Here is a 14,236-nt window from a genome sequence, read left to right as displayed (position 1 = left end):
TTGTTGGATGACCTCAGTGGTTTACTATAAAGCTCATAAAACATGGAAAATAAAGCAGATCAAGCACTGGACTGTGGTTCTCTTCCATTATTTGTTCTGTTTAAGTGTTTAATATTTTTATCTTTTAAGAAGTTTCTGGAATTGCTTTAATGCTCAATGTCTTTTGCTAAATGTTTCATGTCTAATGTGTATGAAGTTGAATTCTGGAACCAGAGACAGAGAGAGGGAGCTCTTAGGCATGCTAAGATTGTAGGCAATGTCCAGATAGGCCGGGGAGGCTTTAGGGTCAGTTCTGGCAAACCAGCGTGGAACAAAGCAGGTCCTAAAGATAGAAGTGAGGTGCTAATGGAGCAGACATGTATATAGGAGGAGGAAGTAGAGTGGTGTACTAAGGCAATGGTTCAGGTTAAACTGGGACAGTGGGTGACCTGGGAAAGTGTAGAGAAGAGGAAGCTTAGTTGGAGGGACCTCTGGAGTATGGGGGATAGTCGGGTCAAATTCCAGTTAGGGGCTACCTATGATGTCGTACCATCACCCAAAACCTAAAACGCTGGGTAGATGAGGACCCATCATGCCCACTGTGCTCAGGAACAGAAACTTTGGGGCACATTTTGACAGGGTGTAGGATCGGTTTGTCACAAGGTACAGTACTGTGAAAAAGTATTTCTCCCCTTCCTGATTTCTTATTATTTTGCACATTGGTCATACTTAAGTGTTGCAGATTATCAAACAAATTCTGTATAAGACAATGATAACTTGAGTTAATACAAAATGCAGTTTTAAAATGATGATTTCATTTATTAAAGAGAGGGAAAACATCCAAACCTGCCTGGCTTTATGAGAAAAAAGTAATTGGAGGTGGAGAATATGGTATGCAGGATGAGAAATACACATCTGAAAAGCTGGATCAGATGCTGATGAACTGAATGGAGGTAGCTGGGGTGGGGGAGGGTTGCATTGTCCACTCTTAAAAGACAGCTTGACTGTGAAAGAGAGAATAACAGATTTAAAACATGACAGGTGCATGATGATCGGTCAAATGAGGCTGTGGTGGAATCTGATTAGTTATTTAGGAGAGTTAAGGCCCATAATCAGCAGATCACAAGACCAGGAAGAGAGGATGAACTGAGAGCTATGAACAAGCAAGTGGTGACTAATGAATGAGTAGAGACAGTCTTCCTACTTGAATTTTTGCTGAACACCATTTAAGAGCAGAAGCTGGACAGCCAGGTTGGAAAGTGAGGAGTTGCCCAGCAGAGCTGGGGTGTCAGGGGTTTGTTACAAGGTCAGCTGTTTCATTACTCAGAGAGCTGGGAGTGCAGGGACAGAATTTGTGAAAGACTCTGACTCCAGTTTCTCTTAACTTTTCCCTCTTTCTATTTTCTCTTGTGTACTTTTGGAAGTTTCATGTGTAATGCCATTTTACCAGGAGTAGCTGTTTTGTTGTATTCATAATTATAAGTCTTGTTAGGGTAGGTGGTATCAGCACTGTCACTAGCTGGAACTTGAATTTACAGAGCCTGTGTGGGCCATGTGGTGGTGTCGGTAAGGTAAAAAGTGTCTCTGTGTTGGCATGGTGGGGAGTGAGAGCTTGCATAAAGAAGGGTGGCTCTGGGACGTTGGTGATCAATGTACAGTCCTCGGAAGGGGTCATGGGACTAACCGGAAAGGGGCCTTGACAACCCTGGTGAAATATTGGCTTTTTTGTCACCCATCAGTCGGCTCGGTTGACTTGGGAAATAGTAATGGGTTAGGGATTTCTTTCCTTTCTGTAGGGCACAAGTATGTTGTGTTTATCTTATAACAGTATTTGATAATGACACGTGTCTTTTATGCCATTGAAAATGACTCATTATGATTTCTGCTCTTCTTCACAGAGGACTCAGGAGATCAGGAAACTGTCTGCCTCAAATGTGATGACGGTTTCTACCAGTAAGTCTCTTCACTCGGGAGTTACGTGCCTCCATATTGATTCGACCTTATGGTGACACTCCTCATCTTTCTTTGCGTTCGTCAGACTAGACTCAGACTGCTATCAGTCCTGTCCTGATCGGACCTACAGCGTGAAAGACACCATGGTGTGTGCTCCGTGTGAGGATAAGAAGTGTGCCAACTGTGACTCATATCAGTGCTACTGGTGTGAAGAGGGATTCTACGTCTTTGGTATACAGCCTTTAAACACTTCTTTCTATATACTGAGTGTTCACTACTAAAACCTAAACCCAAGCCCGTTAGCATGTCTACTTTCTAGTCTAAAATATCTTATTATACTTTCTTTCTTACATTACTTACATTCACCACAAGTTAAAGCAAACAATATTAAACTGCACTTTCCATATTTTCTTTCAACTGGTTTGATGATCTTTTTACTACCTTAGAATTAGCCTTTTGTTGTTTTAGAATTATCAAAGCTTGAGTAAAATGCTTTACTTGTTTGTGCAGATGGAGAGTGTGTGGATCACTGCAAAAAGGGTTTCTTTGTGGACGAGGAGGACCAGGAGTGTGAGCCCTGTCATCGCTCCTGCCGTACTTGCGGGGGGCCGAGATTTGACGACTGTGACTCCTGTGAGGACGGATTCACCCTGAAGAATGGCGAGTGTTTGGAGGGACGACAGCTGGACCCATGCCGGGAGAAACACTTTAGAAATGGTGGGACATATTTACAAATTTAGTTAAGACTGTGATGTAAAGAGGAAATTCTTTGTAGACCATACTGTCCCATTTCACATCAGCCTATCAAAGGACACTACCCCTGAACTGAGACACAGCTTTTATTATTTTTCTCTGTTTGCAATGCTGGATGCCTCCAGTTAGTGTGAAATGTTATCATAGCATTCCTTACCTATTTCTTTGTTGATGCCCTATCATCCATGTTTAAATATTCTGTTTGTTTTTTACCATCAGCTCAGGGTGAATGTGAGCAGTGCCACTCACTCTGTAAGACATGCTCTGGAGCAGGGAGAGAGAACTGCAGCAGCTGCTACTCAGGTTCACTTTTCTGTCTTTAACGTGCAAATATAAAGCATCTCTTTGTTTCCTGTATTACTTTTCTTATATCACTGTTGTATTTTGTTTAATTTCAGGACGTTTCCTGACTCCTAAACAGACCTGCATGATTCGCTGTCCCCCTGGTAGATTTGCTAACAAGGCGTCGAGCCGCTGTGAGGAATGCTCTGAAGGTTGTGTCACGTGCCAGGACGATAAACACTGCCAGCGCTGCAGAAGTGGACTCTACCTGCACAATGAAATGTGTGTAGTGGACTGTCCAAGGTGAGGGTCTTATTTTTCATTTTTACTGACACATGTGAGCCAAAGGTTGCCAACGTTTTCAATATTTTCTAGGCATAAATGACAGATAAAGATACCAGAACTTTAAGGAAACTTAAGATCTTTAGTAACATTTTTAACCCCAAATTATGGTCAACATAAACTGGCATTTCTCTAGTCCTTGTCTACCTGATCTGACTCTTACAAATAGAGGAGGGTAAGTGACACCATCTAAAATGCAGAAATATGTTGGCAATGTTTTGTTCTTGAAAAGTTGTCAGCGTATTTGTAGAATTTAAACAGTTTGCAAGCATTTCCTTCCAAGTTTTGGTTAATAAAAACTAGAAATTAACTAACATTTGGTGCCCAGGACCTTAATTTCATTGCCATGTTGTCAAAGTAGATATCAGTATCATTTGATTTTGTAGTCAATTTAAAGATGGTGATTTTCTGGCACCCCTAACACAAGAATCCACCTTTATAATTAATAATTTATTATTGCCTCTCTGCTGTTTTCTCAGGGGTTTTCCTCAGGATGGCGTTTGTCAGCTGTGTGAGCCGCAGTGTGAATCCTGCCGAGGAAACTCCTCCCACTGTCTGAGTTGTGGGAAGCAGTACTTCCTGCTGGATCACTCCTGCACGCCACACTGTCCAGAGGGATATCACACCTCGGAGACTGAGTGCCACCGCTGTCCAGCTCACTGCAGAGAGTGCAATGAAGACGGCCTGTGCAGGAGTGAGTATGCTAGGTGTATGGTTACCTGACACGCCAGGTCTGTATGTCCCTGTCTGACTGACTGACTGGGTAGCTGAGTGAGTTCAGAGCCGTACAATGTAGCGTCAGCAGAGGAGCAGCGACATCTAATGGAGGTTCATGGTGAACCTCCACTAATGCCATGCTCTGTTAACCTTGAAAAGCAGATGGATTTGCCAGACTCCCTGTCCGTCATCAGGTAAATCCATCTTGAAAAGCTTCAATCCACAGTGTTTGTGCTGTACTGAACACTGCCCTGAAAAATCTGAGGCAGTAGCAACAGGCGGGGTTTAGTTTATTTAGAGTCATTTGCAAAGGGCAGCTTTTAACAATTCCACCATCAGGAAGTGGCCAACTAAGTGGACGACTTCACTCATGGTGGGAAAGTGTTTACACAAAGAAACAACAACAATTCCACAAAAACATGAGCAAAGGAATCCCAACAATGCTCGCTGTACAGCACACAACATCTAAACACATATAAATGAATCTAAAACTCATCTAAACGACCCACCAAAAGCATCATGGGAAAACTCCACCCCCCCAAATTTGGAATGGCAGTGTCCCTCCCCCATTCCCCACCCATTTAGCAATTGTATTTAATGTTTAATTCCTGTACACTGAGAGCAAAGCTAACCGGAGTCAGATTCCTTCTTGGGTAAGCATTCTTGGCCAATAAAGCCAATTCTGATTCTGCTTTATATCGACGGAGGTTAGTATAGGATAGAGAGATTTAAGGTTTAAATTAAGATGCTGTTTATAAAGAGACATTTGTAAAGAATCTTTATTTTTAGGGACATATTAAATGTCACATACTCTACCCCTTTAAAACAAGTTTATATTAGTCACAGAGGTGCCTAAAACGCACCCGTGAAGTTTGTTCCTGAAAAAACACTCCAGTATTAGATTTTTGTATGTCTAAAAACCCCTCTGTTTCAGCCCTGCTCAGAAAGAGCCGTTTCTGTGTCTGTGGCTTTAAATGTTAATGAGCTGTCTGACTCCGCCCCTCTCAGGTAATGGATGTGGCTTTATGGATGTGGCTCTCCTGAGCCTCCTCTCAACTGCCAGCTGAGACCAAAATGTATTATAAAGACACTACATGTATTATAAAAAACAAAAGTTTGTCTATCCTAAGAGGTAGAAAAAAAATAAAATTAAGTCCCAAGTAAAATCAGGCCCAGTTTTTCAAAAGGGATAAGTAAGTAGTCCATTTTTTGTCATCCTGGGTCAGGCAGTCCAACTTCCTTTTACAGAGAAAGTCTTTTTTTTTCAGTGAAATACCACAGATGCACTGTACAGGTATCCATCTGGTCTTTTTTTCACTGTTTTCATGATTCTCTCCCTTAGAATGTGCCCATTACTACTTCCTCCATGAGGACAAATGTGTGGATGACTGTCCTGATGGCTTCTTCGCCAGCGAGGAGCAGGAGGAGTGCATGCGCTGCCATGCTGATTGTGCCTCATGTGACGGCCCCGACATTGACGACTGTGACGTGTGTCGCAACCCCAAAGCTGTCCGCTACAACGGGGAGTGTCTGGCCGACTGTCCCAAGGACACGTATTATGATGAAGGAACCAATGAGTGCAGAGGTAGGGGAGACAGGAGTGTTTCTCATAAAGCATGGTAAATCAAAATTATTATGACTTCTACTAGTGTTGTCATGATGCTGGAATTTTTAACTTTTGTATAATAATAGTAAACATCAAACATCAATACCTGTTTAAATAGAACTGAAAGAGCAGTAGAAGCCCTAGGAACATAATACTGTGAATTACTTCTTTTAAATCAAAATGTGACATGTGGTGGATATTTGACCCAGACTGGAGAAGTTTTAACAGATTTATTTGACAAAGCGATTGTGCAGGAGGAAGGGGGGCATGCAAGGGTCCGTGCTCGTGAGGGCTCCAGGAGAGAGAGTGCGCTGGGTTTGGGCTGATGTGAGGCAGGGAGTGAGGCACTGGAAAAGATGGAAAACAAGGCAGGGTTAGTCTCAAAAGTCACAAAGAAATCACTGGAAAATTACTCAATACTCATGAGTGTGTAGAGCAGCGAGGAGCAGACAATACTCAGGCGCTGAGGCAGGGGTGAGCAGGTGTCTTAAAGGGGAGCTTGATTGTTGAGCAGCGTCAGGTGTGTTTAATCAGCCTCAGCGTCAGGAAGCGGGAGGTGAGCCTCAGAAGGAGCACAGTGATGTTAGTGAGCATGAACACAAAACCAGAACAGGAAATCACCAAAATAAAACCAGAGAAGATGAAAACCACCACACAAAAAGTGCACAGCACACTGTAGGGGGTGGGGTGGGGGGCAAGGGTCAAGTTAGTATGCATGTGGGTCACATTAAGCTGGGCCACTCAGGATGCAGCCCAGTCGGTCAGTTATGGAGGTCTTCAGTCAGTCAGGAATGGTGTCAGCCACTGAGAGAGTGATGGTCATTTTGATAATGGACCAGAGAGACTTGTTAAGGCCAAGCATCAACATCATTTCCACTAAAGGGTCTTGGAAACTTTCCTTTCCAAAATCCACACAAATTCCCTAAATTTAAAAGAAATTGGCCACAGTTTCAGTCATTTTTTAAACAGTTCTGTAAAAAGTACCCTAAAATGTGTTCAGATATATCACAAATAGCTCCGTGAAATGTTATCATAAGGTCTAAACATCTAACATTTTAATAAGAAAATCCCCAAATTTCCATGTTAATTCCTGAAAATTTTGAAGCAAATTCCTAAAGTTTCATAACAAAATCCCCCCAAAAATGTTCCAATGCATTCTTGTGAAATAATGGAATTCGTAACAAATTCCCCCAAATTTCTATGAAAACTCTTGAAATTTCAAAGGGAACCCCCTCCCCAAGATTTTCAATCTGATTCCCAAAAATTGTGAATACATTTCCCCAATTGCAATGACAACCCCATCCCCAAAATCCCCAATCAAATCCCTGAAAAATTTACAAATCAATTTCCCAAATTCCAATAAAAAAAGCCAAAAAAATTAAAGATAAATTCCCCCCAAAACTTTTGTTGAAACTCTCCAAAATGTCCAAACTTTTTCCCAAAATTTAAATGAAAATACCTGAAAAATGTTGTTTCTTTACCACACAAGAGAGATGTACTAGTTTTCATTCTATCTTGGTAACATCACAATAAGCACAATGTGTTCCTGATTCTGTGTTTTCCTTTTTCCCAGACTGTGATCGGACATGTTTGAGCTGCTCAGGCCCTGAGCCCTCGTCCTGCCTCAGCTGTGGCACAAACAGGCAAAGAGACGCCAGTGGACACTGCGTGTGGTACAGCCGCTGCTCTCTGAGCTCCTACATCGATGATAATGGAGAATGCCAAAAGTGCCACAAACTGTGCCATCGATGTTACGGGCCGGGCAAAGATCAGTGCTTCAGCTGTGATGAGCCGCCCTTCCTTCTGAGTCAGTAACCCTCATAAATTAGCAGAAAAACATAAATTCTCACTTTATTTTACTGGGAATGTTCCCATCGTGACACATAAGGTCTTTCACAAGGGCATCCTGGCCAAGGCAGCAGCACAAAATATTCACATGAAGAAGTTCACCTGTTTTTACAAGAAGAGACAGCTTAGCCCATTTAGCAATTCTTATGAGGAATATCATCATCATAGTCAGTTTGTGATTTAGGAATATTATTGACTATGTCTCAGCTGTTTTTTAGACACTCAATAGTTGTGATTCATCTTTTAATTTTGAAAACGTGATGCTAATGGTGTCCATTCCATGTTCATCAGACTCCACATGTGTGCAGCAGTGTCCTGTGGGTTTCTATGCTGACAACAAGAATGAGCGTGTGTGTGAGCGCTGTCACTCCAGCTGTCAGTCGTGTGTGGGACGTCACAGCGTGGAGTGTGTCATCTGTAAACCCGGGTTCTTCAAGCAGGGAAGCAGCTGCCTGGAAACGTGCTCAGAGAGGTTAGTAACACACAAAGTCTCTTCTTTACTCGGCTCCATCCTGCAGTTCTCCTCAGGTATCTCCTCTCTGTTTTTCAGTCACTTCGGAAACACCAGCAGCATGCAGTGTGAGCACTGTGACCCATCCTGTGGTCAGTGTTGGGGTCCTGGTAACAGAAACTGTCTGAGCTGTCGGGACGGGTACGTTTATCTGAGGAATCTGGGGCAGTGTTTGACCAGCTGTCCTCCGGGATACTACCAGAGCAGATTCTCCAAAACATGCCACAGGTGTCATCCCACCTGCAAGACCTGCAGCGGTAAAGCCTGCCATCCATGTCTATGACAATACATATCAATTATCCTGGTTTTAAAAAAGTTGGGACGTTGTGAAAAATGTAAATTTGAACAAAATGTGATTATTTGCAAAACAATCCCCACAACTGACTCATATAGTACAAAGATGGGTGCCAAAAGACTGGAAAAGGTTTTGAAAGAAAATATCTGATGGAACATGTAGTCAGTGGGGACGATATTCAGTTACAACTTGATATCTGAACTCACATGGCCACCTCTGATACAAACAACAGTTTATACATCATTTCCATCAATCTCTTACTAAGGCTTACTGTCCTTACATGCCATATGCAATGAGGCTACTTTGTGGAACAATTTCAGAAAAATGTTCCTCAATGTAAAATTGCAAGGACTAGCAACATTGACTTTACATTATGCTAACTTTACTGGTGAAATAACATTACCAAGTTTGCTATTTAGAAACATTAAAGCAACTTAACTTGAGCAGAACTTTACATTGTATTATTATGAAGAGTATTTCTCTTACCTTGGAGCATATGTAAGTATTCTGGGTGACTGCTGTTGGGTTGAACTGCCAGTATGGTCCTCAGAGCTGAATCTAAAGAAGGCTTTTTTCATGATTAACCTTCGTTTTAAGAAAACAGCATTAAAATACCCCTGGACTACAATGTGGAGATCTGTGGGGAACTGAATTTAGATCTCATCTCCGTGGCATTGAACTGATAAAACTTGGCCTATGTGAGATTTTGTCATTGGATATCCTTGACTACAGTACATAATATAAAAATATTAACAGGGTCAGAAACACAGGGGACAAGGCTGAAAGAATAAAGGATTATTGTGCTCTTCATGCCCTGAGACGTTCCTGTATTAAAAACAAACATGATGCCATAGTGGACATTACTGCACAGGCTCGGATAATCATTTTCTGTGAGCAGAGGGTGTCTGCATTAATAAATGAAAGCTCAAACTCCATGATGCAGAAAGAAAAGTTTATATAAACCTGATCACATGCTGTTCAGTTACATTTCTACTCGGTGTCCAAACTCCTTTGAAAACAGGACTGCACGAACTCTTGTGTCATCATTTTCCATTTTGGAAAAATTTGGAGGGTTGGAAACGACATAAAACCATCACAAGATCATCACGAGAGAGCCGGTCAAGGCACTTTTACAATGAACGTCTTGTTTATCATGTGCATGGCATTTTGATATGCTTTGATTGGGAATGTACAGCATGAGCATGATGACATTTGGAGTTTTCTCTTGTGTGATATCCCTCTCTTTATCTTCTTGATTCAGATCAATGTGCTTTTTAGCAAGAACACAGAGAGACAATACCCATTAGGTGTCAATTTCTAACAGTTTTAAAAAAGAAAATAAAAAGAACAAGCATAGATACGGAAAGCAAAGAACCAATAATGTGTAAGTGATAGTTTATGAGATCCTGCTTTATATTTTGGAGTGTTTTTTTTTTTTTTAAGTTCTCCCTGTATGTGTTTAAGGCTTATCCCTCTCCCTCCAGGTGGGGGCGCTGTGGCCTGCCTGTCCTGTTACGATGGCTTCACAGACATGAGAGGAATCTGTGAATCCAAATGTCTTGTCGGCTTCTATGCTGCTTCAAAGGTGACATTCAGCTTATGTGGTACTTCTTTACCTTTAACAAGTGTTTCAAGCAAATGAAGTGTTCACATTTATTGTGTAAGAGCTACAGAACATATGCAGATTGGTGAAAACTGCTCTGTTACAAAAACCTGCAAATGCATAGATAGATTTGCAAATGCGTGCCTGGATCTGCACATGTGCGCACAGATCTGCAAATGTATGTACAGATCTAAAAATGTGTGCAAAGATCCACAAATGCATGCACAAACCTGCAAATGTGTAGCTAGATTTGCAGTAGGTGCCTGGATCTGCAAATGCATGAAAAGATCTACAAATGTGTGCACAAATCTGCAAATGTGAAGAACAATGTGTAATTGTGGGCTTAGTTTATTTTGGCTCAGGAAATGTATATTTGCTCAAGTTTTTAAAATAGAAGACATCAATTACAACTGAAGTCTACCTCTCAACTGGCTGCCATAAAGACGTGACTTTTCTAACACTTCTGCCAAGCATGATTTGCAAATGCATATTCAGATTTGTAAGTGTAAAAGCACTGGGTTTTGTTGCTCTCAGCGCAAGCTCACAGGCAACGCTGACTGCCTCATAGTATATGCACCACACGGACCAGTATTCAATGCTGAGTCAGGCAGGTTTAGTCATAATTAAAGCTCCATGTTACATCAGTATGAAAGGAGAAATATATACTGTTATTGTCCATATTTTCATTGAAAGAGTGAAAAAATAATGACCCCCCCCCCCAAGTGCTGACCACGAAACCAGATAAAAACATGCTGCCACCTACTGACCAAACTTTTATGAAACCCAATCTCATTTGTTTCCTGCATTTCATTTGAATTAACTATAGATTAGAATAAATCCCTCTAATTTTACTTATTAGTAAAATCTTAGCGCCGCTATATGCTTTGTAAATGACTCCTCTGTTTCCCCAGGGTGATGATCCAAACTGTAAGCCGTGTGATCCCTCCTGTCTGGACTGCCGAGGCCCCACCATGAGGAACTGCACAGTGTGTCCTGCACTCAAGATCCTATCAGATGACAGCCGCTGCCTGTCCTGCTGTGGTAATGATACACGGCACGATGGTAAACCTTTATCCTGGGAGTGCTGTGACTGTAAGGCCTCACGAGGTAAACATAAAACCACACTGGAACACTGAATTAAATTACCGAGGCAGTTTAATCTGGAATTAGAGAATTAGGAGAGGAAAATTGTTGATTTGTGTTTGCATCACATCCTTTTTGTGCATCTGTCATTAGTAACAGTTCTGTGTGAATAATAAAGTTTTTGGCCTCATGGCCGAGTAGTGTTTCATGTTCCTGCCAAAAACAGACTCAGATTTTTTTTGCGTGATATTAAATGAGTTACTATAATAGGATTTTCCAAGCTTTCTTAGCCTCTGGCAATCAACAACAGTGCTGCTTTTCATCAAAAAGCCTTGTAAAACACACTTGCACTGAACCTGGTATGAGGATTTTATTTATGTCCAGTGGTGGGAATCGAAGGTTACATCATGATACAGTGCAATACAATGTGATACAGCAGACCATAATAGGATATGGTACAACTAGGGACAATGTGATGTGATATGATACAATACAGTCTACTGATGTAAAGGTGCACGTATTTATACTGAACCATTCCAGCACAGGACTTTAGTTATGGTGCGGTCACTTACTGATTTAACTCCGTAACTACACAAACTAGGAAGCGAGAGAACAAGACCCACATCAAAACAGCATTGAGAACATGTTGAAATGATATAGCAGGAGATGATATGTTGCAACAAGATGTCACACAGTGCATGACAATAATAATATCAATAATAATATCATGATAAAGTGGTCCAGCAATCATTGATATAATGCTACATGATCTTAACTTCTATTACTGCTGACTATCATTATCCTGCAGTCTTATTTTATCTTGCTGTCTTCTCATTCTTTGGTCAATTAAAGACCCTGTAAAGTGAAAATGAATCTGTATTTAGGTTTGTTGTATGACAGGTCACTGTGTTATGAACCCCCAAGTCAAATTTCAGTCAAATAAAACAAGTTTATAAAACTAAGCTACAAAATCATGAAAAGTTAGGCAGTAAATTATGCTCCAGGATGTGTTAGAGGGGTGGGGATATTCCCCACTGTGGGCTTGTGACATCAAGAGCCCATATATTAGCCCCGCCCACATTAAACCCAGCCAGGAAAGAGGTGAACAACTTTCTATCAGTCTAAATCCAGAATTCAGTCACATATAGATCTAAGTGTTTTCACATGTTTACAGCAACCATATTCCAACATTTCTAGCGTGTTAAGACAAAAACTTTGAATTTCACTCTACAGGCTCTTTAACTTCTATCTAAGTTACCTTCGTTCATGTCATTAGCGCCACCATGAGGAGTCCTCAAGTAGTGACACTATGAGTCAAACTAGCAGGAAGATCTGTTAAGAATTTTTTCAATGAAAATATAAATATTTGGCACCAGTGATTCAACACTTCTATCACACAAGTCATGCGCTGACATTTTTCCCTGCCTCTAAAGCTCTGTCTCATCTTCTTCTCAGACGAGTGCATCATGTCAGTCAACTTTCTTATGAGGGAAACTTGGGACATTCAACACAGGACCTCCAAACTCTTCATCACTGCCTGCGTCCTCCTGGTACTTGCTATCGGTGGAGGGGTCTTCCTCTTTCTCAACGCTCGATCCAACTCACGCGCCATCCTCCCCAAAACAAAGCCTGGAGGCTATGAGCAACTGGACACAAACGGAGGCATCGGTGCACGGCCCACCACGTCTTCATTTGGGGAATACAGCGACCGGATCACTGAGTGTGAGGGCGAGGAGGACGAAGACGACGATGATGAAGACATTGTGTACATGGGACAAGATGGGACGGTGTATAGAAAGTTTAAGTATGGACTCTTGGATGAGGATGAGATCGAGCTTGAGTACGATGATGAGACGTACTCATACAAATGAAGGAACAAAAGACCTGTGGCCTGTTGAACAAGACCTTATTTTTGTTTAATAGCTCAAACTAAGATTTTTATCTCTACTTTTCAGGTGAATGTGGCTTTAAACAAGTGTAATTAAGTATTTTTGACAAGAAATTAGACAAATACACCTGCTTGGATTTGAGTTTTTGCTGTGTAATTGCATTTTTTTGGCACTGGTTGTGTCATACCTTTCGGACAAGACAAGACATCTTTTCATCAAACTTGATCAAACCCTCTTTAACGTGTTTTTACCATAGTAAAGTTACAGTTTATAACAGTTAGTTGGCTTGTTTTCCATGATAACTGAATGTGTTCAAACTATTTCTTTGCAGGTACTTATCTTACATGCAATCAATTCTTAGAACAAAAATACTGTACGTTTAAGCACACTAAGAAAATCTGGTTCAAGCCTGGACAGACAAATTAAGTCGATGCGTAAATCTAAATAATTAGTCCTCTGAAGTGATTGTGTCAGATGTGTTAACTAGTCAACATCGGTGCTGACTTTTTTTTAAATTCTAGTGTTTTGCCTCTTTAAAATATGTGATTGTTACTTGAAAATTTGGTTTACTAGGATATTTTCCAACACCTTCACCTCATTGAAGTATTTCCATTTGACATGGTGTTTGAATAATCATATTTCTGTTCATTTTTGTTGTTAATATTTTCAGAAATAAATCTTTTCAGTTAAAAAGTGTTGTATGCTACTTAATATAAAGCTGTATGGTATTGTCTACTAAAACGGCTTAGAAGAAGACAGTCTCAACTGACCTGGTAGCTAGTTCAGTCATTTACATGCACAGCTAAAGCAGTGTACAATTTTTGGCCTGATTTCCCCCTTCAAGCTAAAGTCAGCAAAGGCCTAATTATCGAATCATTCTTAAGATTACCTTGCCAGATTTTCCTGTGGTTTTAAATGTGTTGAAAAGGATCTTTCCCTGTCCAATCTTCTCTGAAGATGATCAGGGACGCTCCAACTTGATATAGTCAGTGTTAAGGATGCTCAACATTAATGATCAGAATCCTTGTGTGGGAAAGCCACCAAGGAAAGCCAATCAGGCATGATTGGGTTCATTACGTGGAACAGTACCAGGACCAACAGGAGCAAACTGACTGAAGGAGGAAGCATAACAACCACAGCTATGGCAATGATAGTACAGAGTGTTTAGAGAGTAATGATGGATAGAATGTTTATACGTGTCCCTTAGTGATGTGTCAGTCATGAACGAGACGAATCTACTTGCTCTTTAGCATGAACGATCAGAGCCTGCACACTGTTGAGAGTCTTAAAATTATAGTTTTATATCAAGCATTACATAAAAATTGTGTTATTTCGAGAATTAAAGGCTTTAGTCTAGCAATTTTTGAGAAATATA

The 14,236-nt window shown here is 40.9% G+C and overlaps 1 protein-coding gene across 1 annotated transcript in view; it reads left to right on the top strand.

Moving 5' to 3' along the window:
• The window catches only part of LOC121509417 (proprotein convertase subtilisin/kexin type 5-like), a 47,795-nt gene extending 34,258 nt beyond the window's left edge, over positions 1–13,537 (top strand). Inside the window, exons 5-17 of the mRNA XM_041786780.1 lie at positions 1,878–1,932; positions 2,018–2,163; positions 2,443–2,649; positions 2,905–2,988; positions 3,084–3,270; positions 3,789–4,003; positions 5,369–5,611; positions 7,206–7,439; positions 7,772–7,952; positions 8,031–8,248; positions 9,771–9,871; positions 10,801–10,996; positions 12,428–13,537. Of these exons, the coding sequence (XP_041642714.1) occupies positions 1,878–1,932; positions 2,018–2,163; positions 2,443–2,649; positions 2,905–2,988; positions 3,084–3,270; positions 3,789–4,003; positions 5,369–5,611; positions 7,206–7,439; positions 7,772–7,952; positions 8,031–8,248; positions 9,771–9,871; positions 10,801–10,996; positions 12,428–12,843 (2,483 nt within the window). The 3' untranslated portion in view covers positions 12,844–13,537. The remainder of the gene's footprint in view (positions 1–1,877; positions 1,933–2,017; positions 2,164–2,442; positions 2,650–2,904; positions 2,989–3,083; positions 3,271–3,788; positions 4,004–5,368; positions 5,612–7,205; positions 7,440–7,771; positions 7,953–8,030; positions 8,249–9,770; positions 9,872–10,800; positions 10,997–12,427) is intronic.
• Positions 13,538–14,236: the final 699 nt, after the last annotated feature.

The sequence above is a fragment of the Cheilinus undulatus genome, linkage group 5, assembly GCF_018320785.1.
Source record: "Cheilinus undulatus linkage group 5, ASM1832078v1, whole genome shotgun sequence".
NCBI classification, from domain to species: Eukaryota; Metazoa; Chordata; class Actinopteri; order Labriformes; family Labridae; genus Cheilinus; species Cheilinus undulatus.
The sequence above is the reverse complement of the archived record's forward strand: the minus strand, read 5'-3'. Positions and strand labels throughout refer to the sequence as shown.